We start from the raw sequence: 26,727 nt of genomic DNA, 5'->3' as shown, positions 1-26,727 counted from the left end.
TGGCCCAACCAGTTATTAGGTTCAGGGGGCAATTACTTTTCACACAGGGCCATGTAGGTTTGGATTTTTTTCTTTCTAAATAATAAAACCATCATTTAAAAACTGCATTTTGTGTTTACTTGTGTTATATTTGACTAATGGTTAAATGTGTTTGATGATCAGAAACATTTTGTGTGACAAACATGCAAAAGAATAAGAAATCAGAAAGGGGGCAAATAGTTTTTCACACCACTATATAAATATATATATATATTTTTTTTTACTTATGTACCAACAATATTATTTTTTTCTGCAATAGTGTTTCAGGACTTCTTTTATATGTAATGTGCTAACATCTTATCATCTTATTAAACTTTTCTACAAGTTCAAAATACGACCTAATGTAATTTAAGTAAGAGCTGTTTGTAAAGCATTTTTTCTGCATATTCACTATGTTTAGTAAATGATTGGTAAATAGTTTCCTACTGTTTTGCAGTTTCTTTTTTGTTAGATACAGTATATATTTTGTTCCACAGGTTTAGTTGAGTGTTTTCCAGAGTTCTTGCAGATCTGTCTATAACTGAATTAGTTCAGAAAATGTTTCTGTTGTATAGAAGTAAAATTTAATAACAGTAGATTTAGTAGCAAGTAATTATTCAACTAGTTGATCTTTCTGTCCTGAGCACCATGCCATGTGAAGTGTCATGTTAAACAACAATGACACTATAACTGCAAGATTTGATAGAAAGTAACAAGCTGTCATCAGTAAGGAAGTATTTGATGTGTAAATATCTGTGATACATGAAAGAGAATAATCATTGTATTGCATACAAGGGGAAAACTCTCTATAAGTCTGATGATTTATTTTAAAAGAATGTAAAATATGAGTTAGGTATAGGCACTGATCTAATGGTTAACAATGAGCAATTAAAGCATTTTGTAAAAGACAGTGGTATTAATCGGTTTGTAATTATACTGTATATTGGGAACCAAATTAAAACTGTAAGCTATAAATAAACAGTCAAGTTTTGTTTTACTTAACTTAGCTAAAACCAGTTTTACATGTGATTTCACAATCATAAAATGTGAAATTTACTAAAAAGAGTTTTTATTGTTTTTTTTTTTTTTTTGGTGTTTTTAAAGTTTTTTTGTGGTAGAATACTCCCTAAATCTTGTTTGGATTTTTTCTGCAGCAGCGTAAAGCAGGTTGTAGTCCGCTATCAAACTCTCGTTTATTTTATTGCTCTTTTTTTCACATGAAGACACGCCAAAATCTGCTGTTGCGCATATTGATACATTTTCTCCATGGGAAAACTTGCTATATTTTTTCCACAAATGTACACATAACTGTTTGTTTTTTATGGACTCTTTGAAATGACACTGATCTTTTAATAAACAAAATGCTAACAGAAAACTGCACAGCAACATACAAGAAATATTTTGATCTTTACAGTGAAACATTTATTTTGAATGGTTTGCTTGTATTATTATTAGTAAAACAAACCGTATTCTGCTTCTTAAACACAACCCTTCACAATGAATTTTAGGACAGATTTTTCTAGCCTGAATCTCTCGGATCTAGGGTTGCTCTAAGAACTAGGGACATCACAATACCATAATTTTTGTATTCAATACCAGTACCAATGAAATATCACAATACCTGATAAAACGACAAAAAAATGATGTCCCATTCAACAGAATTTTTATTAAAGGATACCTCCATTGGAAAAGTAAATTTTAAAAAAGTACCTCCATTAAATAAACTACATTGGCCTTTTTTTGTAGTATACTATTTATATTGTTATGTTTCTTTTTTGTTACTAAAAAATGATGCTTAAAATAAAAATAAAAATTCAAACATATCACATACGTAGTGTTGAATTAGTAAATTCCAAGATAATTAAGGTTGTTATTTAAACAAACTCTTGTTTTTATAAGAAAGTGTTTTTAAAGTCTGTTTTTTTAGAAAATCGCACTGTTAGGTTTGTAATGGTTCTTCTGGCTCATCACTGTTAACATAAGCAATTTAACCACTAAAAACTTGATGGAACCCTTTCAGTCTGGTTTCAGGGCACAGCACAGCTGTGAAACTGCTCTGCTACGGGTAACCAATGATTTGCTTATGGCAGCAGACTCTGGACAAACCAGCATATTAATTCTGTTAGACCTCAGTGCAGCATTTGACACTGTCAGACATGACATTCTACTGTCCAGAATGGAAAACATGCTGGGTATCTCTGGCACTGCCCTCCAGTGGTTCAAGTCCTATCTGACTGATAGGCAAGAGTTTGTTAGTCTTGGCAACAGCAGATCCAGCTTGGCGCCAGTCACACAAGGGCTCTGTCCTCGGCCCTCTTCTCTTCTGTATTTATATGCTTCCCCTTGGCCATATTATTCGTAGTTATGGACTGGGCTATCATTTTTATGCAGATGATACCCAACTCTACTTCATTGTTAAAAGTGGAACTTCATCAGAGCTTTCTCAGCTCACAACCTGCATTCGTGAAATTAAAACCTGGATGGAGCAGAACTCTTTAAAATTAAACTGCAAGAAAACTGAACTCCTGCAAACTGGGACTAAAATGCAACTTAATAAAATTAGCTCCTTCCCAGTCAATCTTGGTGGTGATCTCATCAGACCTGCCTCTACTGCAAAGAATCTTGGTGTCATTTTTGATTCTTCCCTTTCTTACTCCGCCCACATAAATCACATTAAGAAACTTTCTTACTTTCACCTCCATAACATATCCCGTGTTCGCTCCTTCCTCTCCTTTTCTAATGCTTAGAAACTTGTCCATGCTTTTATCACATCCCGCATAGATTATTGTAACTCGCTGTTGGCAGGTGCCCCTTCTAATTTTATATCACAACTCCAGCTTATTCAGAACTCGGCTGCAAGAGTCCTTACTCGAACCAGCAGCAGTGAGCACATCACACCCATCCTGCACCGTCTTCACTGGCTCCCTGTGTCTTACAGAATGGAATATAAAATCCTACTAATAACCTACAAAGCCTTAAATAACTTTGCGCTAAACTACATCAGTGACCTTCTCCATCACTATGTGCCTGCCTGCCCACTAAGGTCCTCTGATTCTGGCAATCTTGTTGTGCCCCACACTAATCTACACTTCATGGGTGACAGGGCCTTCAGCTGTATAGCGCCAAGACTCTGGAATGACCTACCAAAATTAATCAGGTCAGCTGACTCCATGAATTCTTTTAAAAAACATCTCAAAACTCATCTGTTCAGGAAGGCTTTTAGCTCTACTTGACTTCATTCCCCTTCTCTCATTTTACTTCTCTGTTAAGATGCTCATGTAACCTGTGTGTGTGTGCGAGACCATCAATTATGTTGTCTGTTAGGCTTTCTCTGAATTTATTGTCTTAATCTTCTTTATTTATTTATTTGCTTTGTACTATGCTATACACTGTATACCCTGCCATTCTTTCTTATATTCTGTAAATGCCTTGCGCATGGGAAAGGTGCTATATAAATAAAATGTATTATTATTATTATTATTAATGCATTAAAAATTTTTACAATTATTTTTTATACAACACCTAAATGCATTAAATCAATACTGGTTAATTTGACTGTGTTTTACAAGTGCCAAAGTTATCCAAGTCTATAATAGTACTGGTGTAGTACTGCAATATAAATATACAAGAATCTGTGTTATGTGTGCTGTTTGTTGAACATGTGGGATCGTCCTTCATTACAGAATCGAGAGTATTAAGGTGATGATTGACAGCACCACATTTTGAGGCTGGGATTTCCCAGCTGCTGACAGGAACTCTTCTGATTGGTAACCAACTGGAGGTCAGACTGCTAAATACAAAAAAGAGTAGAAAAAAACATTGTGATTATCCAGTTCAGGAGCTGAGATTGCATTCTCTTGAGTGGAAAAAAACAAAAGGAATTAAGAAAAAGTAGCATCCCTTGAACTTACTATCCATTCATCTTCTGCTGCTTATCCATTTCTCACACTACCTCCAAGGCAGGGTCCAGACACAGTGTAAAGGATCCTCATTTCTGTCGCTTTCATGACCATAGGCGAGGACAGGGATGTGGCTCAACTCTTTCTTCACCACGACTAACCAGTACAATATCCACTTAACTGCTGATGCTGCTCCAATTCGCATATCAGTCTCCTGCTCCCTTCTTCCTTCATGTTGTGAACAATTATTGTTATTGACAGAATCAATCAAAGTGTTAGACTAATTTAAATTATGATATGGCTCAAAATAAAAAAAAGCTTACTTTGAGCTTTCAACTGTAACATTCTGTTACATAAAACTTTTAAATACACTTCATGGAATAATTTAATATGCCTAATGGTTATTAAAACTTTTTTGTATTACGAAGTAATTAATTTCTGCCTTTTATATAAATCTAATAATGAATGAAGGAAATATGTAAATTTTCAATTAAAATGCAGTTAATTTTAATTAAAAATTTTAATTGTATAGTTAACTGCAATTCCATTTTTTAGTTGAACAGTAGCCCCAGTTTGTATGTAGCATTTGCTATTGTACAATTTATATTTACATTATTAGTTATTTAAAATACTTATTAAAGGGACATATCAATAGAGGAATTAAATTCATTAAAATTTCACATGTCACAAACTGATGGTGCTTTACTCTTCCAAATTTCTCCCTCCTTTTTTCACATTTGTTCCAGATTTGTTTATTCACATTAAAACCAATAACAAATAAGTACTATATGTCAGCAATGTTCATTTTAGCTACCACAGCCATCACAAGGTTTTATACACAGTGAGCGTCTTTTTTGCTTCTGGCTTGACACACACAACGTAAAACAATAAGGTCTAATGAAAAATAATATTAAGGTTACAGGCTTATTTTAGCTTTAACTGTGTGTGTGTGTGTGTGTATGTGTGGGGGTGATTGTTTAGTTCCACGAGTTATTCCTTATTTCTGCCCATTACACTCGACTGGCACACTGCACTGCATAGTATCAAGTCAGGTCCTTCACACAGTGGGTGACAATGTGGTGAGGGACGTTTGTGTTGATAAATAAACAATAGCAAAAAATGTGACTACTTTACTTTAAGGAGCTGTGAATAACATGTTTCATTTCAAGGGGTTTTTCATGTTGTATGAAGTCTTAATGAAATAATTGGTGAAATAAATAAGTGCATAACAACATAAGCAACATAAAACAAATATTTTGTAGTGGATTTAATTATTTATATTTAAAATTTATTTTGTTATTATTTATTTATATTCACTTTTCACATTACATTTATTTATTTCCATAGTTATTTATTTACTTCATTTTGTCTGAAATATCCCTCTATAATCCAGCCTAATATGGGGAATACAAGTTAAGGGAGATTATACTTAAAGTATAAAGGTGTTTACTCTCCATGTTACAACAGCAAGAACACAATTCCATGCTAGAGAAATTAAAGAGAAAAGCAACCAGGCTGACAATGGGACTGTGAAATATGAATAACATGGAACGATGTAAGGAATTGAACATTTTTTCAGTTTAAACAGAGATTAAGAAAAGACATGTTTGAAGTGTTAAAAATTATGAAGGTGAATACTACTGTGGATGAAAGCTGTTACTTTACTTCAATAAGAACTTTGTGATATGGGTGAAAAATTGTAAAGGGTAAGTTTTGCATAAGCACGACTTTTTTATGACTATAAACTTGTGGAATAAGTTACCAAATAATGCGGTAGACAGTGGGACCTGATAGATCATCAGAATTTGGCCCAATATTATTTTGGAGAAATCAGATTATTAGGAGTTTTCTCATCAAATTTTTGTAATGTTCTTGGTGACTGTAAATTGGCTTTGCTTAGTGTGTGATGGCATTTCGTTCAATGCTGTTTTCTACTTTTCTTCATTTCCATAGAAAAGCGAATTACATACAGATAATACAGAATTGTGCAAAAGTCTTATGCACCCTGGATGCAATAGAAAAAGAGCAAATTTCAGATTTCTAAGAATTCATTATTCATAACATTAAATGGTAAAGGGATTTTTTTTTTCTGTTTCATTAAAGAAAGTAACATATTAAGCTATAAACATCTTTGAGATTAAAGAATTTGTGTATATGTTGTGAGTGAGCATAGCAACATGACACAAAGTGGTCATCCTGCATCAGCAGGGTATCTCCCGAACTGTCAAAACTCTTCTGAAGATGTACAAGAAAGCAGGCAAGGCTGAGTACCAAAAACGCATTGGTTGGCCATAGAAACCAAGTACCACAGAGGAAAGATACATGTTTATTTGACATCCAAAGGTGTCCAGCATTGCTATCAGATCTGAACTCACTGGAACCCACCTGTAAAATCTGGAAAGGTCTTGTTATAACTGTTCTTCATGTCTTCATAGTCTGAAAATGCACTGAGACTAACCTATGCATAAAAAAACAGGGACTGGGGTGCTGAACAATAGCTGTAAGTGCTTTGGACTGAAAAGTCCAAATTTTAAAAAAATTGATCAGACAGGAGGCAGTTTGTCAATGGAAGATCTTGAGAGTCCTACATGGATGAAGGTCTGTAGCCAACAGTGAAGAATGGTGGCAGTGTACAACAGGTTTCGGTGTGAATTTCATTGAGTGGTTGGTAATTTGATTATAATTAGAGTTTTTTGGCATTATTGTACCTAAATTGTACCATGGCTATTTTTCTGCTTACGTAATAAAGGAGCTGCAGATTGCTGAGAAGCAGTGAGTACAATGTTCCCAAATTTTTAAAAAGAAAGTGCCTTTATGATTAAAAACTTTTGTTTACACCAATTTTCAAATAAATAGAACACAAAAAAAATGATTAGGGATTTTTCTCCAAGAAATTGTTTTACAGTACATAAGCAAGACACTGTATGATGTCCAGCCCTAGATTCAATTTACTTTTGTGCGCCAGTCTGTCTGCTACCATTGTGCCAATTTTAGATGTCAAATCCCATAAGCATTGCAATGTTATACTGTTTAGTGCAAGATATCCCCCTTTTTGGAAACAAAAACAATCTAAATAACCTAAACAATCACTCAATCAAGGATTGTAGTTTCAGTTACCTAAACAGTAGTTACCTATATATAATATATATATATATATATATATATATATATATATATATATATATATATATATAATGTGTATGTATATATATATATATATATATATATATATATATATATGGCAGTAATGTATATATATATATATATATATATATATATATATATATATATATATATATATATATGTATGTATCCATACACACATATATATATACAGTGGTGTGAAAAACTATTTGCCCCTTCCTGATTTCTTATTCTTTTGTCACAAAATGTTTCTGATCATCAAACACATTTAACCATTAGTCAAATATAACACAAGTAAACACAAAATGCAGTTTTTAAATGATGGTTTTTATTATTTAGGCTGTAAAAAATCCAAACCTACATGGTATACACACACATATATATATACCTGTGTGAAAAAGTAATTGTCAGTTTTAAATGATGGTTTTATTATTTAGAGTAGAAAAAATCAAAACCTACATGGCCCTGTGTGAAACTAATCCCCTGAACCTAATAATTGGGCCACCCTTAGCAGCAATAACTGCACTCAAGCGTTGCTATAACTTGCAATGAGTCTTTACAGCTCTGGAGGAATTTTGGCCCACTCATCTTTTCAGAATTGTAATTCAGCTTTATTTGAGGGTTTTCTAGCATGAACCGCCTTTTTAAGGTCATGCCATAGCATCTCAATTGGATTCAGGTCAGGACTTTGACTAGGCCACTCCAAAGTCTTCATTTTGTTTTTCTTCAGCCATTCAGGACCTGGAAGGCTTGCTGTGATAGATGGAACCATGAATTCTACTGTCTACCAAAAAATCCTGAAGGAGAATGTCCGGCCATCTGTTCATCAACTCAAGCTGAAGTGATCTTGGTGCTGCAACAGGACAATGACCCAAAACACACCAGCAAATCCACCTCTGAATGGCTGAAGAAAAACAAAATGAAGACTTTGGAGTGGCCTAGTCAAAGTCCTGACCTGAATCCAATTGAGATGCTATGGCATGACCTAAAAAGGCGGTTCATGCTAGAAAACCCTCAAATAAAGCTGAATTACAACAATTCTGCCAAGATGAGTGGGCCAAAATTCCTCCAGAGCACTGTAAAAGACTCATTGCAAGTTATCGCAAACGCTTGATTGCAGTTATTGCTGCTAAGGGTGGCCCAACCAGTTATTAGGTTCAGGGGGCAATTACTTTTTCACACAGGGCCATGTAGGTTTGGATTTTTTTCCTCCCTAAATAATAAAAACCATCATTTAAAGACTGCATTTTGTGTTTACTTGTGTTATATTTGACTAATGGTTGAATCTGTTTGATGATCAGAAACATTTTGTGTGACAAACATGCAAAAGAATAAGAAATCAGGAAGGGGGCAAATAGTTTTTCACACCACTGTATACACTCACCTAAAGGATTATTAGGAACACCATACTAATACGGTGACCCCCTTTCGCCTTCAGAACTGCCTTAATTCTACGTGGCATTGATTCAACATGGTGCTGAAAGCATTCTTTAGAAATGTTGGCCCATATTGATAGGATAGCATCTTGCAGTTGATGGAGATTTGTGGGATGCACATCCAGGGCACAAAGCTCCTGCTCCACCACATCCCAAAGATGCTCTATTGGGTTGAGATCTGGTGACTGTGGGGGCCATTTTAGTACAGTGAACTCATTGTCATGTTCAAGAAACCAATTTGAAATGATTCGAAGCTTTGTGACATGGTGCATTATCCTGCTGGAAGTAGCCATCAGAGGATGGGTACATGGTGGTCATGAAGGGATGGACATGGTCAGAAACAATGCTCAGGTAGCCCGTGGCATTTAAACGATGCCCAATTGGCACTAAGGGGCCTAAAGTGTGCCAAGAAAACATCCCCACACCATTACACCACCACCACCAGCCTGCACAGTGGTAACAAGGCATGATGGATCCATGTTCTCATTCTGTTTACGCCAAATTCTGACTCTATCATTTGAATGTCTCAACAGAAATCGAGACTCATCAGACCAGGCAACATTTTTCCAGTCTTCAACTGTCCAATTTTGGTGAGCTTGTGCAAATTGTAGCCTCTTTTTCCTATTCGTAGTGGAGATGAGTGGTACCCGGTGGAGTCTTCTGCTGTTGTAGCCCATCCGCCTCAAGGTTGTGCGTGTTGTGGCTTCACAAATGCTTTGCTGCATACCCGGTTGTAACGAGTGGTTATTTCAGTCAAAGGTGCTCTTCTATCAGCTTGAATCAGTCGGCCCATTCTCCTCTGATCTCTAGCATCAACAAGGCATTTTACCCACAGGACTGCCGCGATACTGGATGTTTTTCCCTTTTCACACCATTCTTTGTAAACTCTAGAAATGGTTGTGCGTGAAAATCCCAGTAATTGAGCAGATTGTGAAATACTCAGACCAGCCCGTCTGGCACCAACAACCATGCCACGCTCAAAATTGCTTAAATCACCTTTCTTTCCCATTCTGACATTCAGTTTGGAGTTCAGGAGATTGTCTTGACCAGGACCACACCCCTAAATGCATTGAAGCAACTGCCATGTGATTGGTTGATTAGATAATTGCATTAATGAGAAATTGAACAGGTGTTCCTAATAATCCTTTAGATGATATATATATATATATATATATATATATATATATATATATATATATATATATATATATATATATATATATATATATATATATATATATATATATATATATATATATATATACACTTTTTAATCAGAGTATAGCATCAAGCCAATGAACCTCACTGCCTGGAACTGTGGAGCTAGATTGCCATTTGCCATAGAATACCAGAATTAGCAGGTCCAGTCCACCACTGGCACCCTGTGCTTTTCACAGATGGGAGCAGGTTCACCGTGAGCACATGTGACAGACGTGGAAGGGTATGGACAAGCCGTGGAGAACATTATGCTGCCTGAAATATCGTTCAGCATGACCAGTTTGGTGGTGGGTGGGTCAGTGATGGTCTGGGGGGACATTTCCATGGAGGAATGCACAGATCTCTACAAGATAGACAACAGCACCTTGACTGCCATTAGGTATCGAGATAAAATCCTTGGACCCATTGTCCGACCCTATGCTGGTGCAGTGGGTCCTGGGTTCCTCCTGGTGCACGGCAATGCCAGCCTCATGTGGTGAGAATATGCAGACAGTTCTTGGAGGATGAAGGAATTGATACCATTGACTGGCCCCCACGCTCACCTGACCTAAATCCAGTAGAACACCTCTGGAACATTATGTTTTGGAGCATTTGTTGCTGCCAGGTTGCACCTCGGACTGTCCAGGAGCTCACTGATGCCCTGGTCCAGATCTGGGAGGAGATCCCCGGGTATACCATCTGCCGTCTCATTATTTTTCTCGAAAGTCCTTGAAACAATTTTGTTTAACAATTCTTTTATTGTTAGTTTTTTGTTGTATTTCACTTCTGGAATAAACTAAGTATGTACATACATTTTCATACCAGCTTCTTCCAGTGCTGTCTTACATGGGTGAGGGACAATGCCTTTCCTGGCAGCCCTTGGCACAGGGCAGGAAACAGCCCTGGACAGGGCCACCCAGAGTCAATCACACGCTCCACACAAACAATTAAGCCAGTGGTTCTCAGCCAGTTTAGGATTGGAAGGTGGCCATTGCTGTGTTGTGTGCACATACACTTGCTTAGAGTGTAATCCTACAACTGACTCTAATCATGCTTACTTTGTCCTAGTGCTTGTTTCAGTCTCTGCCACATACCACCCCAAAGGCTGCTCTTTGATTTTATTTATCATTTGTAGTCCTGTTTCTTGTTTCCTTTGGGGGTGGAGCGGTTGGGAGTATGATGAAGCAAGCACAATTAGAAACAAGATAAAAAATATTGCATTGCACTGTCTGTCCCTTCATTGTGGGGATGGGATTATACCATGAACAAGACTCTAGTTGAAACAGCTTTTTTGTCCTCATGTGCTGGAGACATTAGGGATGCAAGTGGAGTGATACAGTGATATTTGACAGAAGGGAGGTGGGGTTCTTCATATGAAAGTGCAATGTGTATTATACTGTGGCTTGACTAATTGACATGAGATCAAAGAGCAGGCCCCCATGAAAGTTTGTGTGGTGTGATTCAGTGATCAAGTCGATCAAGACTGGGGAGGAGACAGAAGTCCTTGTGTGAAACTGCAAGGAGCACAAATACATTCAATTAATGAGTGGTCCCCTATAAACGTTTGCACAGCTGATGACATTTGATTAAAGGGCTGCTTACGTGAAATTTCGAGCAGGTATTCAAAGAAAGTAAAACTTGAATGGCACTCCTCATAAAACTAACAAATGGAGAATTTGCAGCAGACAATGATGAACTATAAATGTGTGCACCGTGACACTTCAAAATTATATTAAGCAGTACTTACAAACCAAGAATAGCATCAGGTCCTTCAACGGATGTGTTGTTGAGTAGAGTAAAAGCTGTGACTTAAGGTATTCATATTCCATGTCATTGGCATCCTATAACTTTTCTAGGACCTCCTCAAGTGTTTTTTTTTTTGCAGAGGAAATTCCCCTAGTACAATCTTCAAGTCTTATTGCACATCAACCAAACAATCTGCATGCACTCTCACAAAAACTTGTGTGTAACAATGTGTAAAGATACAAGGTTTTCACTGTATGTGGCGCTCCATAGGTGAAATTATTCATAAACAAAGATTCACTCAGGTGTGATGCACTGCTTCCTTGTGCATATACGTGTGCAAATCATATATTTTACTAATGAAAGAGGGCAGACAACATGGAAACTTATGATTTATTTGAAAGAAGACACCCTTGGGTATTTAAAAATACCAGTATTGCTTTTGATTGATTTCTGGGTTTATTGCAACCCACATAATAAAACTTTGAAATATCATGAATAAGTGGTTAATGTAATCCTCAGTGCTGCAAGGAAAGGAGAGGTTGGTAGCATGCACTGATACAGCACGTAGCCGATGAACCACCTCAGGATCCCAAATTAGAACTCAAGCACAACCATGCAATGGATGACACCTTAGCATCACAGTAGTTCAAATGGGAGTGGAACAGTGTGAGTTTTTTACAGTGGCTGGCGTCCCAGTCCTGCCACCAACCCCTAAGTTTTCCCTGCAAGTTGGAGACACAGTATTGCAAAAGACAAGCAAATTATCATTTATCATCCATCATATAGTTCCATTAGGGATGTATCTGATCAGTTCCAACTTAATTCTGCAGGAGGATAATGATCCCAGAATTATGGCCAGGATAATCAAGGCTTTCTGGGATAAGCTGAAGAAACAGAAGCAAGGGTGACAGGCAAAGGCAGTAACAGCACTGTGTGAAGTTCTCCCAAGATGTTTGGAACAACCTACCAGATGATTTTCTTATAAAACTGAATGAGAATGTGTCTAAAAGAGTTGATGCAGTTTTAAAGACATAGAGTGGGCACAATAAACATTGATTTTGCTTAGTTTTTTTAGTGTTTAGTATTCTTTTTGTTCATGTCTTTTGACATTTAGAGATGTCATTATTTTGCATACGGTACATGTTTCTACACATACTTAGGACTTTTGCACAATAATATATATGTTCTTGTTAATATTTGCTTTCATCATTCAGTAATAGAAGTTGAAGTAGTTATGATGTGCAGAGCCTGTCCTGGTGTACATGCATGTAATGTAGTACTGTGATATTAAAGGGGCTGTTTTTATATTTTTTACATCAAAGATAGCATTGAGACAGGAGTTATTCCCTTGTATTGACAGAATGCTGTGATTAAAAAATGGAACAATTTTTCTCCAGAGTTGCACAGTGTATTCAGTTTCTCACTATGCTTTGTGCAAAAATGCTAAGATATAAAAAGTATAAAACAACAATTAAGTGCATATCATCACCTTAAAAATAAAATATAGCTAAATTAATTTTATCAATCACTGCATGCCACTGGACTAGCAATCCTCCCCAGTTGGGATTAAGATTACTTCCCAATAACTTCTCTTTTTTTGCACATCTACCTATTTACTGATATGCTGCTGCCCCTCACATTTCCACTGCCTAGCTAAGAAAGTGTTGCTGTCAAACCCACCAAATTACAATACTAATGGAATTTTGTTTTATTTATACACATATTGTGAGTTTAAAACCAGGACACATGACATACTGTAAGATTTATGTATAGCTATACTGTATATCTGTAGAACTCTAGGTAAACTGTTTTCATTAGGTCTACTTCAGATTATCACATTTGTGCAAAATAATTATTCATTTTACTTAATATATCATTTACGGTATTTAATATATTCTGTTTTGCCCATCTGTGTTCCTGTCAAGAATTAGTTTATAGTATGTTATTTTTTACTCTTTGTTTCCTTTACAAACCTCAACTTTTTCCTCTTTTTTGCACATCTGAGCTTATCTTGTTCTATTACTAGTGCTGGGAATTGAACTAGTGAGTGGAATACAATGCAGTATAATCCCAATTCTTGGGTTGTGATATGATTAACTTGTAAAAATTGTGTTTTGCAATACAGTATTTTAAAAATGGTTTTGATTCTGCAATATATTATTTTCATTTTTATTTGACTAAAGTTAAAATCAGTTTATTACAAATGCATTTTCACAGTCCCTTTAATGCAGCTCTGAAATCAAACGCTGTCAAGGCTGTACTGTATGTTCTCTGTAGAGGATTAATGTTAAAGCAGGTGAGAGAGAGAGGTTTCAAGAATGAGTGATTTATAGAGAGCTTGAGCAACCTGCAGCCATCCTTGTGATTTTTGTTTTTAATTTTAAATAAGTTAGACTTAATAAAATATGAAAGTTGTTGCTTCTTTATAGTTATTCCTTGCTTTCATGTTTTAAACAGTGAAGCATGAAATCCTTTGACTTACTACATATCTTATTCCAGTTTCTGCTTAGTTGAGCTCTGGTATACTGTACTCAGTAAATGAAAGTGATAAATTTAACATCTGTGAAGTGTTGTTGCTGGTACTAAAAAGAGATGCAGCCCACCTAGGACCTCCTCTGTGATTGACGGAGTGTTCCTTGTCATCCTACTCAATCAACATTCTCTCTGTCTCTATTCTTGGCAATGCATTAGTGATCATGAAAACAATTTAGGATGAATATGGCAAATAGGCACACATTATAGATCATGGTGTCCTTTTGTCGGAAACAAGTCTCAATAGTTTTGGAATTACTTCATATTGTCACATTTAAAAGATGAAAAGTTTAAAGTGACATCAAAACAACAGTAAAAATGATTGCTTACATTTTGAAAAGACAGCAGTGTTAGGATAGGATCTAGTCTTCATGTTTTTGAGAATATTTTGCTTCTTTATTGTCAGAACGGAAAATGAAAGGAATAGTTCCAAATATCCAATGTGGTATTAGATTTGTCATCTACAGTATGTGTGGGGCATTAAAAGACACCAGTGAAGGGCACAATTATGTATCATTCCAGAATATGAAATTCCCAATTTCCTTGAGTTAATTTATCTCACTTTTACACATTATTGTCACATTACAAGAAATAATAATAATTTTGAGTTTCAGTGTTTTGAAAAAAATATCACAGAGAACAACATTTCACTGTAGGATTTATTATTTAGTAAGATTGCTGAATTGGTCAAGGCACTGAATACTTTTATATGACACTTTATATATCTTTTTCTTAGTGGAAATGTACTTTAAGTAGTTCAAAACTATGTTCACGCTGAAATTAGGAGTGTACAGTTGCCAAACATTGCACAAATGTTCAACATGTAAAATGTCTTATACTGTTTGGGTCTAGGGCGGCAAGGTAGTGCAGTGGTAGCGCTGCTGCCTTGCGGTTAGGAGACCCGGGTTCGCTTCCCGGGTCCTCCCTGTGGAGTTTGCATGTTCTCCCGTGTCTGCGCGGGTTTCCTCCGGGCGCTCCGGTTTCCTCCCAGAGTCCAAAGACATGCAGGTTAGGTGGATTGGCGATTCTAAATTGGCCCTAGTGTGTGCTTGGTGTGTGGGTGTGTTTGTGTGTGTCCTGTGGTGGGTTGGCTCCCTGCCCGGGATTGGTTCCTGCCTTGTGCCCTGTGTTGGCTAGGATTGGCTCAAGCAGACCCCCTTGACCCTGTGTTCGGATTCAGCGGGTTGGAAAATGGATGGATGGATGGATGTTTGGGCCTATGTTATATGCAAATACACATATTATAATTAACCTCAAGAAAGGAATCAGAAATATGTAAACATTTACACAGAACATTAGAACAATCTAGACAAGGCCATTCAGCCCAACAAAGCTTGCCAGTCCTATCAACTTAATTCTAATAAATAAACTTCAAGTCAAGTTTTAAAAATCGCTAAAGTCCTGCTGTCTACCACAGTACTTGGTAGCTTATTTCAAGTGTGTATAGTTCTCTTTGTAAAGAAAAACTTTATAATCTTTGTTCTAAATTTACTCTTAAGTTTCTGAACTTTATACCCATGTTCTTATTGAACTTATTTTAAAATAACAGTCTTGATCCACGATACTTATTCCCTTCATACTTTTAAACAGTTCAATCATAACTCCTGTCAATATTCTTTTGCTTAAACGGAAAAGCCTCAGCTCTTTTAATTTCTTCGTATTTCATCCCCTGTAGCCTTGGAATCAGCCTAGCCGCTCTTCTCTGAATGTTTTTCAGTGCTGCTATGTCCTTTTTGTAGCCTGACCAAAACTGCAAACAGTACTCCAGTCCAGATGAGGCCTAACCAGTACATTAAAAAGCCTGAGCATAACCTCCTTGGACTTGTACTCTACACATCATGTTCTATAGCCTAACATTCTGTTAGCCTTCTTAATGGCTTCTGAACACTGTCTGACAGTTGATAGTGTAGAGTCTATTATGTCTCCTAAATCCTTCTCATAAGGGCTAAGTCCTTCTCTTAAGAATATTTAACTTAATGTTGAATTACAGCAGCTCAAAACTGGCAGATTTCATTTTCACCTTACTACATGCATTCTGCTCAGCACTAGAAAATTACATAGTCCTAACTTTGCCTCTGGGGGAAAAAAAACTTTTTTTCCCATTGCCTCACCAAAAGGTGCATAAAACAGCTATAGCTGTCATCTTCATGCAGTTACCTTTCAGTCAAAACTAGTGATCCGCTTATAAACACTGCTATCCTACTATTATTCACCAGTGAGTAACAGATGTGCAGCCATAACAAACACCATCTATATATTGCCCATTACTCTTTGCGGTTTTACAAACTACCGTAGCCTTAAACAAGAATAATCTTGACTCCTTGTTCTTTTGTGAGATGCAGGAGAAGCTCATCTGGAGGTTAGAGTAAAACCCAAATGTAACAAATCTGATTTCTATTCCCTATACAGCTCTCCTGTCTTTAATTAAATATTTAGATCATACAGCCCAAGATACACTGATGTGTTTGACCCTTTCTTATACTAATGTGTTCTAATGATTGACACATAAATACAATAACAATTCACTGCATCACTGTTGTTATGTAATACATTGTTGTTTAAATTTGCTGAAAGGATTTTTCAGTAGGTTCTAATTCTGAGCTGTCATTTCTTGTTTAAACATTATTAATTTTCTAGTCATTATTACTATAAATTGAAAGCGTTTTAAAGTATAGCTTGGTATTAATGCAACTTTGATATTAGCATACTGTAGGTTGTTGCCCTCAGAGGTCATATTTATTACTCCTTTTCATTCATTTTTTTTTTCGTATAATAATTTCACACTTCCAGTTAAAGTTTGATTGATTTTCTTTTATTTGACACTTTTAATGACTGAAAGGTAACTATTAAATAAAACAGTGTGTAAAATGTCATAATAGGGCATTGTTAAAATATAAACCCAGTGCAATGAATTTGACTTAATAGTCTAGTGAAAATGTTACTTAATATAAGTAGATACCTCATATAGATTATAATATTTGAATTATTGATTAAAATTTTTTACATTACATACCTTCTTCTCAGGTATTTCATGCAATGTTTTCCATTTTAAGTATAAGAACTGTAGTTATTATTCTTGGGGTAAAAGCTGGTGGGTAAAAAAGATTTATATTAATATTGTGAATATGCATAATACTTATATTTTATATCTGTTTGCAGTGGCTCTCGTCTGTTACAGCCTGCCCAAGTATGTGATGTCCTCAAGGGATTCATTATGGTTATCTGCTATTTCATGATGCATTATGTGGACTATTCCATGATGTACCACCTGATCAGAGGACAGTCAGTCATTAAATTATACATCATCTACAACATGCTGGAGGTAAAAGTGAAGCTCTGTCCAAAGCAGTGTCAGTAAAATCACTTCATATTAAAAAAAATGCATAAATAAGACCATTTCTGAGAAATGTATCTTTGTGTTCTGTTTTATTATGAAGAATGCCTCTTTTAGTGATTAATATTTATTAATTTTTAAACTGATTAACTAATGAAAATGCAATGTGATCAAAATCTGCATTTGTATACCTAGTTTTTGCTGAAACTGAAAATAGTATTTATGGTTTTTTAACCACTACTACTATGAAAACCACTTGAAAAAACATTCAGACCTATATAAAGAATGTAGGAATAGGAGCAGTAACATTTTCTAGAACATTAAGTTGTAATCAATTGTTGTCAGTACAGCTCCTGTTTCTACCTAAAATAGTTTATGAATTTCACACTTTACAGTTAAGAAAATTCCCATCATTCCATTTCTCACTGCATGCCTTCAACACAAAACATGGAAAACGTGTTGATGTAGGAAAGGTTCTTGAATTCAAAATGTTCTGTGCCAGTAGGGCACAGATATGAGCATAACAGTTCACAAGCCTGTAAGTGTATAAAACCACAGACTTCCTCAAATGGGATTTAAACTTGAAAGTAGGGCTGCGTGATATGTAAAAAAAATGCTATCACGATCATTTTTTTCATCAGTTGATTTCGATATTCAGTACATCACAGTATAAATCAAATCAGTAATTGTCAAGCTTAAAGGGTCCTTTTTATTTCTAAGTGACACGTGAAGATATCGTAAGGTTACATAAGGTACGGTGGCACAGTGGGTAGCATTGCTGCCTCGCAGTTAGGAGACCCGGGTTTACTTCCTGGGTCCTCCCTGCGTGGAGTTTGCATGTTCTCCCCGTGTCTGCATGGGTTTCCTCCGGGTGCTCCGGTTTCCTCCGACAGTCCAAAGACATGCAGGTTAGGTGCATTGTCAATCCTAAATTGTCCCTAGTGTGTGCTTGGTGTGTACTTGTATGTGCTCCCTGCGGTGGGCTAGCGCCCTGCCCTGGGTTTGTTTCCTGCTTTGCGCCCTGTGTTGGCTGGGATTGGCTCCAGCAGACCCCCGTGACCCTGTAGTTAGGATATAGTGGTTTGAAAGATGGATGGATATTATTTATTTTCTGTCAGAATTTGAACATGATAAATGTTCATTATACAACTGTATTTCAATTAAATAAAATAGATATATTTAATAAACTGAAATCTTAGTTCTGACCAGTCAAAAGTATTACAGGAGAACACAAACAAAATGTACAACTGAATTAATTGGGCAGATCTAAATAATTAAAATAGGTAATACAAAATAAAAAGTCTAATTTCTGACCAGTAAAGAGCTTTTAAGGGCTCATTTATACTTCACGCGACGCGACGCATGCTGCAGCGGACGCTCCTGCTACGCAAGCGTTGTAGTGTTTATACTTGCGCGCGTACTTTACGTAAATCTGGAGGAATCTACCAGGTGGCAGTGCGAGATATTATCGCGGTGAGAACATGTTCGGCTTCTCTGTGTTGTGAATTGCCTAAAACACCTATTAAATTCCGATAACACCTTACCGCAATATCTCTGAAAAGGATGTTTATTGATTAAATCCATAAATCCAGGGATGTATGTGTCCATTCCAGGAAGCATTGGGCACAAGTGAAAAGCAGTCCCTTGACGAGGCCTCAGCTCATCACAAGGTGAATACAAGCACACACATACACTAGCGTCATTTTAGCGGCACCAAATCTGCATATCTTTGGAAGGAAACCGGAGCACAGTGTGGAATGCAAGCAGAAAATACCAGCAACATAACTCCCTGCGAGACAGCAGTGCTATCGCTCCGCCACCGTGACACCCCCATGTGTGTAATTATTCCCCCATGTGTGTATTTATTAACAGTATTCATTATTTAAACGAAATTATATGTAAAATGTAACATACACATTTTAATGCATTTCATCATGAAAGTGATATCAAGTATATATCTAAAGATTCTAAATGTGCAGAGAGTTGGAATATCATACATTTAATATGTTCTGTTTGGCGGTCTATTGCTGCTTTCCGCTGCTGAAGCAAAATTCCGACATACAGATGCATTCGTGGTGCTTTTATATTCAAGCGTCACATATTTCCGATCGTAATGACACGATACATTTTAAAAGTCTCACATACCATCTTTTGTGCTATCTATTTTTTATTGTTTTACTTTACCTGCTGTCAGGTCCAAGAAGCTCGTAGCGATTAAAAACTGGGATGACGTTTACAACCGTCTGCTTTAATGATAAATTAAACTACGAGGTTAAAGTGGACATTTCGAGATTAAAGCCGAAATTTCCACTATAATCACAAAATACACATTTTCACCGTGTCCTTTATTTTTTTCTTAGTGGCTCAAATATAACGCTATACATTATGTTGCTGTTGTTAAGTTGCAAAATTTAAAACATAAAAAATGTAAATGACACGATACATTTTAAAAGTCTCACATACCATCTTTTGTGCCGTCTATTTTTTTTTTTTGCAACTTCACATCGACTACATAATGTATAGCGCTGTATTTGAGCCATTCATCAAACAGCAAAGTGCGCACATCGATCCCCATCGATCTCCATAGAGGCTTGCTGTCACATGTAGATAGTAAACAGAGACTCTGACGTCACGTTCCGACTTTTAGCACACTGCGCCCCGACTTTTGCTGGTACTGCAACTCGCGCACGCGTCGCGTTAATTTCTGAGGACCTGCTCAGAGGACGCGTGAAATGAACGCTGGGAACGCGTGGCAGCCATGATGCGTACGCGTTCTGAGCGTGAAGTATAAATGAGCCCTTAGTTTTACCGGAGAACACACTAAATTTAGTGGTGTGAAAGACCAGCCTCAGCACAGACAGACACAGACTCCAAATCTTTAAGACACGTACCCTTTATTGGGAAACACACAACACCAGCACAGTGCACAAATCACCACACTATACTCGGTCCTTTTTCCTCTCTTCTGGCTGCCTCCACTCCTCTCTCATAAGCTCCGTCCTCTTCCACCCGACTCCAGCTCCCGAATGGAGTGAGACGGCCCCTTTTTTCTCGCCCCGGATGGGCTCCAGGTGCTCTGTAATGGTCTTCCAGCAGCATTTCCTAGTGTGGCGGAAGTGCTGCCCTTGCACCCGGAAGCACTCCCGCATACATAGTTCCTGGTTCGGCAGCAGTTCCTGGTGTGGCGGAAATGCTCTTCTCCAGGGCTCCTGGACTGACAAGACACCCCCTGGAGGTGGCCACGGATCCCCACAGGGTCTTCGTGGCCCTAATGGAATCCGGGGGGGCTGCCCTCTTACGCCCAGGGAAAGATATTGCCCCTGTTGTCTGTTGGGGTGTCTTCATTGGTAACTGTGATTTTTTTTTTTTTTTTAGTTTAACGTTTTCTGTCATCGTTTTCTGTTTTATCTTGCTCCCACTCCTGACAACCTGGTGTGCACGGCTGCTGCCACCCAAACAGTAGTACATGTGCTGCTGCCAGCTCAATGCTGTCTGCCAACCTAACTTGATCTAGCTGTGACTTTATTCCAGCCACATGAATGGTTTGGTACAGCGTTCTTATTATTATTGGCTTTTCGTGCTGACTGGCAAAACATGGATTAAATGAGTTCTATCAACGTTCTATCAACCGTGTCTTATATTTCTATTGAGGAAAAATTATTTTGGGATAATTATCTTTATCGTTTTATCGCTCAGCCTTACTTGAAGGACATACCACAGAAGGGACTGAGTACAATATGACCGTATTTTAGAGTTACTGTTCAATTAATCTGAACATGAGACAGTTAGATGATGATGACTACTCCTGCCCAGGTTGTGTTTAAAATCCTTAATGCGGATAGTGTACTCTTTTCTAATTTTACTGAGATGCGCATGTTAATTTGCTACACCCACATTGAAAACAGTTAAATTAATATTTTCAAAGCTTGTATGAATGATTATTAATTTAATTAGCATGGATTTTTTTTAGGGAAGTCTGCTTCCAAAATTAGTTTAAATTTATTACCTGGATTTTTTTTTTTTTGTATTGTATTAGCTGAAGCAAGATCTCAGAAGTTTACTTACATCTTAATATCAAAATACTTTTTTTCTTCTGTGATGTTTACTTTTTAAAGGTTGCAGACAGGCTTTTCTCATCGTTTGGTCAAGACATTTTAGATGCTTTATACTGGACGGCAACAGAGCCTAAAGAAAAAAAACGAGCGCATATTGGAGTCATACCTCATTTCTTCATGGCTGTGTTTTATGTGTGTATCCTTTTAAAATGGTTATATGAATTTATTTTTTAAGACAGAATTTATTTTTAATTAACCAGTACTTCTTGTTCACAAAAGTCAGCTCAAAAGTAGTTTAACTCATTGTTAAAGGAAGGATACATTCTTCTCAATTTTTGTAAATTACATGATGGCTATAGTAATTTAAAGAATTTTACCTACATTTGTCCTATTTTCCTTAGTGAATTCTTCTCAGTTTTACATGCTATTCTGATACTGGTGCAAGCAACGACTCTTAATGTTGCTTTCAATTCCCACAACAAGTCCTTGCTTACTATCATGATGTCAAATAATGTAAGTATGCAAATACTTTTGCCTTTAACTCTTGATCCTTACATATCAGCATTACATAGATCTTAAGAGTTTTCACATTTTGTTGTTATAAAACAGTGGATTTGATTTGGCTTTTCTGACACTGATCAGCAGAAAAAGATTGTAATGTTAAAGAGAATACAGATCTCTGCAAAGTAGTCTAAAATAATTACATATATTAAACACACAATAATTGATTAGTATTTACCCACTTCAAGTCAGTATTTAGCAGGTGAAGCTTTGGTAGCAGTTTCAGACTTGACTCTGTCTGTTATAAATACAGTATGTGAATGGCACAAGTATCAGTTCAAACCCAGCAAAAAGAATGCAATTTCACTTAGAAAATACAGTAGTAAAAAGTATAAATTAAGCAAAAAGCAACCCATTAATTTAATATGAGACCTGCTTAAAGTATTTTACATTTGTCTTTATAGTTTGTGGAAATAAAAGGGAGCGTATTTAAGAAATTTGAGAAGAATAATTTGTTCCAGATGTCAAACAGTGGTAAGTTAATTACTTAATTACTTGTTATCATTAATTATGTATTGGAAGCATAAAAATAGTTTTGTAAGACAGATACTGGATTAGTCATGATACTGCAATCACCTTTACAAGTATAGTTTCTCTCAGGAATTTAATATAAGGTTGCTTGATGAAAGTTTTTATTGTTATTTTGTTTTACATTTATTTATTTATTTTTTTAAAGTAAGACTTAACTTATCCCTGGACGTTTTATTTTACAGTTTCCACTCCAAGGATCTAGCATGATTTTCAGCAAGCTAAGGTTTTTGGTGAACAAAGTTGTAAAATTGTCAGATCAAGCTGAACATTTATCATGATGGCCTGACTCATGAAAACTGACTTAGAACTAGTCATAGGAAACTTGCAAAAGTCTGTACTGGTTTGTGGAAGTTGGCTTGTTTGTTTTGCAAAGTAAGATAAGAGGAAAAAAATAAAAAAATGAGTTTTCCATGAAAACATCAATGTTACCTTCATCTGAGAATAAGGGGGAAATTTCTGAACCTCGTTACTATTTCCCTTATTTTGGCAACATTATCCACCAGGCAATGGAGTGGTGTGCTAAGTCAACAGTGAAACAGAAAAGAAACAGTGATCTTTGTTCCTTTGGTGGCAACAGGATTTGTGTAGCTTTCAGGAACATTAAAAATGCTAAGGCATTTCAGATGCCACTTCATATCCCTGCAACCCTGTGTCTTAAATGAATCCCTACGAGTCCATTACTCTTGAAAATATGAAATCTAAAAAAGTACTTGTAATTGAGCAATGGTAGCACCTGATCATTAATACTGTCTTTTAGTTAAAAACAAAAACAGAAGTGCCATCTTTTGTTATAGACCTCACAGGATCTTTGCTAAAGACCACTTGAAAATAAGTTTTTCCTGATATTTATTGTGAACTTAAGTTTTAGCTTGTAGCCCAAAATAATATTACCTGAAATACCTTTAAATTATTTGAGATTCATTTTAACATTGTACTTCTTGGTGCTACACATAATGCTTAATTCGCTTATTTAATTGTCATTTAAGGTATTTTATATTCAAAAATAATATTTTTTTCCAGCAAGATGTCCTCTGATGCAGCAAGAAACTATACCATAGTGCTAGTTTACAGAATCGGTTTCACAGTAGTATGCAACTTACTACAGAATGGTCTAGTGATTACTAACCTACTGATCCACCTGCTTTTATGTCGCACATCTGAATTAATTCAGAAGTGAAGTTTTTTTGTATTTTCAAAATTGTAGTTTTACCACGGTTAAAGTAATTATACCCTGTATGGACAATTTTGCAATTAGAACAGACATTAGGGTGACTTTGGTTTTAAGAATGAGAAATGTTGTATGTGGACAAAATATATTAATAATAATAGATTATATTAATCTTTTAAAAATGATAAGCTTTCTTTAATTAGTAAAATATTATAACCAGTCATATTATATCAGTGGATTAAAATACAGAGTTTTACTTCCCTGACACTTAAAAGTTACATAGCATTTATAAGCACAAGCAAAATCTCTTTGATGAGAAATATGTAAAAGCTACATCTGGAACAAATCTAAAAAAGGAGGATGTGACTTTGAAAATGTTTATAACATTTGAATTCATATTAGGTTGACTTGCCCATTAAATGCTATTTTTTATAAATGTTATTAACCTGCTGATGTCTTCTCCATATACTCATACAAACCTAAATCACACATCATCAAATGTCAAAAACCTGAAAAATTGATTTAATGAAAGACCCTGTTAGAAAAGTGAATTTTCGCAAATTAAAATATACTGAGTTATGTGGATGTACAGCAATACATGTTACAATGATATAATAATGCTTGAATTTTTATTTGTATATTGTTTTTTAAACAGTATTTATATTTTAGTTATTAGAGATAAAATGTAAGTGAATACATTTTTTTACCTGCGCATGTTAAGATAAATCATGCAGCCCATGATGATCATACAGTCCCGATCAAAAGTTTAAGACCACTTGAAAATGGCAAAAAATCATATTTTGCATGGTTGGATCTTAACAAGGTTCCAAGTAGAGCTTCAACATGCAACAAGAAGAAATGAGAATGAGACAAAACATTTTTTGAGCATGCAATTTAATGAAAACAACGAAAAAACTGAAACAGGCTGTTTTACAGCTGATCAAAAGTTTAGGACCACACCTCCAAAAAAACCCGTAAACCCCCCCAATAAAATCCCATCTTTTGTTGTTGCATTGACAATTCCCCTCTTTGTCACTCGTGAAATTCAAACCCTTTATATTTTTGTCTATTTTACTGTTTGTCTGGAAAAACAGGGTTGTAACAGCTTCCCATTGTCTCTAATTTTGCCCACATCCCTGTGACTGTCATATCACCATGATCATATTACTAACATAAGAAATCATCCATCATATAAGTGCATGAGCAGATCACCATAAAGTCCTGGGATGAATAACTCAAGAATTTCCAATGTTTTGTGTGAAAAAGGATCCAAAAGGGCAGTTAACTGCCAACGATATTAGATATTTTACATTACTTTTTATACTACTTCATGTGGCTACAAAAGCCACAAGCAGCAAGGACTTTATTTTAGTCAGACAACATATTTTTTCTGCTACATGACAGCAATTTACCTTTAAAGAAAATTCCTTAGATTAAGTTACTATTGTCATTGTAGGGTAGGAAGAAAGTATATAAGGATAATTTAAAATGTTAAACTATTTCACAGTCAGTCAGTAAAGTTATTTTTCATTTGTTTTCTCTGTTGCATTTTTTCTAATATTTATTTTTAAAGAACTAAATTACTTATTGAATTTCTACTGCGATGCATAAATGTAGTTAAAAATCAGTGACTTTACAACCTCTAAATCTAATCATCATATGAATTTTGAAACAGACGGTTTTAATGCAGGATGTGATTTCTGATGCCAGACTACTTTAGTGGGCTTTTACAATAAGCAAGAGGGATAGTGACTTTTTTTTACCCCAGGTCAAAGAGATTAACCTGGGTAACCCAAACTGGATGAAGTAAGTACTAAACAGAAGGAGAACAGATATGTGCTTAGTACAGGAGATGAGATGGAGAGGTAAATATTTGGCAAATGTTTAGTGGGACTAGCAGAAACTACACCTTTTTTATGGTAGGGGAGCAATGATGGCAATGCTAGTGTTGACGTACTTATGCCAGAGAAATCTATAGAAAAAGAAGTTGAGTTAAAGAGAGTGAGTAAACATGTTTTGAATATAGTCTCTGCACATGCCCTACAGGTTGTAAGAAAAGGTCAAGAGAAAGGTGTGTTTTGGGTCAGGTTGATGGTGTGAATATTGTGATTGCCTTGGGGGAGTTGATTGTAAAAGGTGGCAACTTAAATAGGTTATAAAGCAGTCCACAGGGCTTTAGCTTCAGTACTCACAAATATTAAGTGTCAGAGTATTCTGAAGTTCGGCAATGTCATGGAAATGATTGTGTGCATCACAATGTTTGAGAAGGAGGAAAGCAAGTTGGTGACTTATGAATCTGGTGGTGTAAGGAGCATGATAGACTACTTATTGGTGAGGAAATTTGATGGGCACATATTCATAGTGAAATTTGTAAAAGCAATCCATGGAGAAGGCTATGTATCACAAAGTCATCAGATGGGTTTAGCAGACCTTTTAGTAAGAGTAATAAAGAAGAGTAAGTATTTCATGAGGTTATAGGTCTGGAAAGTGAAGGAAGGGAATATGAAATGTAAATTTGCTAAATGTTCAACTTCAGTAGCAGAAGTGAACAAAACACCTTATGTGAATGTCAATTGGGAAACAATAGTTCCTGTAAAATACAAGAAAACATGGTGGTGAAATGGTAAAGGAGAGATGGCAATTGAGGAAAAGAAGAGGTGCAATAGGAGTGCCAGAAAAAAAAAGACAGAAGGTGACACAGACATGTATAATGAAGCTGCTAGACAAGCAAATGGAAAAGCACAAGAAACTAAGATATAGGAGTTTTGCAAGTGAGCTGTGAAATGAGGAAAGAAAGAGAAATGTCTTCAGAGTAAGTTCAGAGTACAGACAGGTATGGGCATGACAGTAACACCAAGAGTGAGAGGTGTAGCGAAGATATTCCAAGAGCTGTCTCTCATTCTGATTTCTAAAGGAGAAATGTTTATGAATACTCTGTGGGAGGGAAACATTGCTGCTGAAAGCAGAACATGAAACAAAGTCTGAAAGAGTGATAATAAGAATGATCAGGTAGATGAGTGGAATGTCAGTGAGTGAGAGGAGGATGAATACTGAGTTAAGAGAAAGGTGTTTTGGTGTTACGTAGACTTAAGTTAGAGGGTGTTTG

General features: G+C 36.1%; 1 protein-coding gene across 2 annotated transcripts in view; it reads left to right on the top strand.

The window, feature by feature from the left end:
* tapt1b (transmembrane anterior posterior transformation 1b) overlaps positions 1–26,727 on the top strand; it is an 82,095-nt gene that overhangs the window by 32,848 nt on the left and 22,520 nt on the right. For both annotated transcript variants that reach the window (XM_039751532.1, XM_039751531.1), the window contains 4 exons: positions 17,132–17,294; positions 21,422–21,557; positions 21,777–21,874; positions 22,327–22,396. In XM_039751532.1, the coding sequence (XP_039607466.1) occupies positions 17,132–17,294; positions 21,422–21,557; positions 21,777–21,874; positions 22,327–22,396 (467 nt within the window). The remainder of the gene's footprint in view (positions 1–17,131; positions 17,295–21,421; positions 21,558–21,776; positions 21,875–22,326; positions 22,397–26,727) is intronic.

Source organism: Polypterus senegalus, chromosome 4, assembly GCF_016835505.1.
Source record: "Polypterus senegalus isolate Bchr_013 chromosome 4, ASM1683550v1, whole genome shotgun sequence".
In the NCBI taxonomy this organism is placed as follows: Eukaryota; Metazoa; Chordata; class Cladistia; order Polypteriformes; family Polypteridae; genus Polypterus; species Polypterus senegalus.
This window is presented reverse-complemented; position numbering and strand designations above follow the sequence as displayed.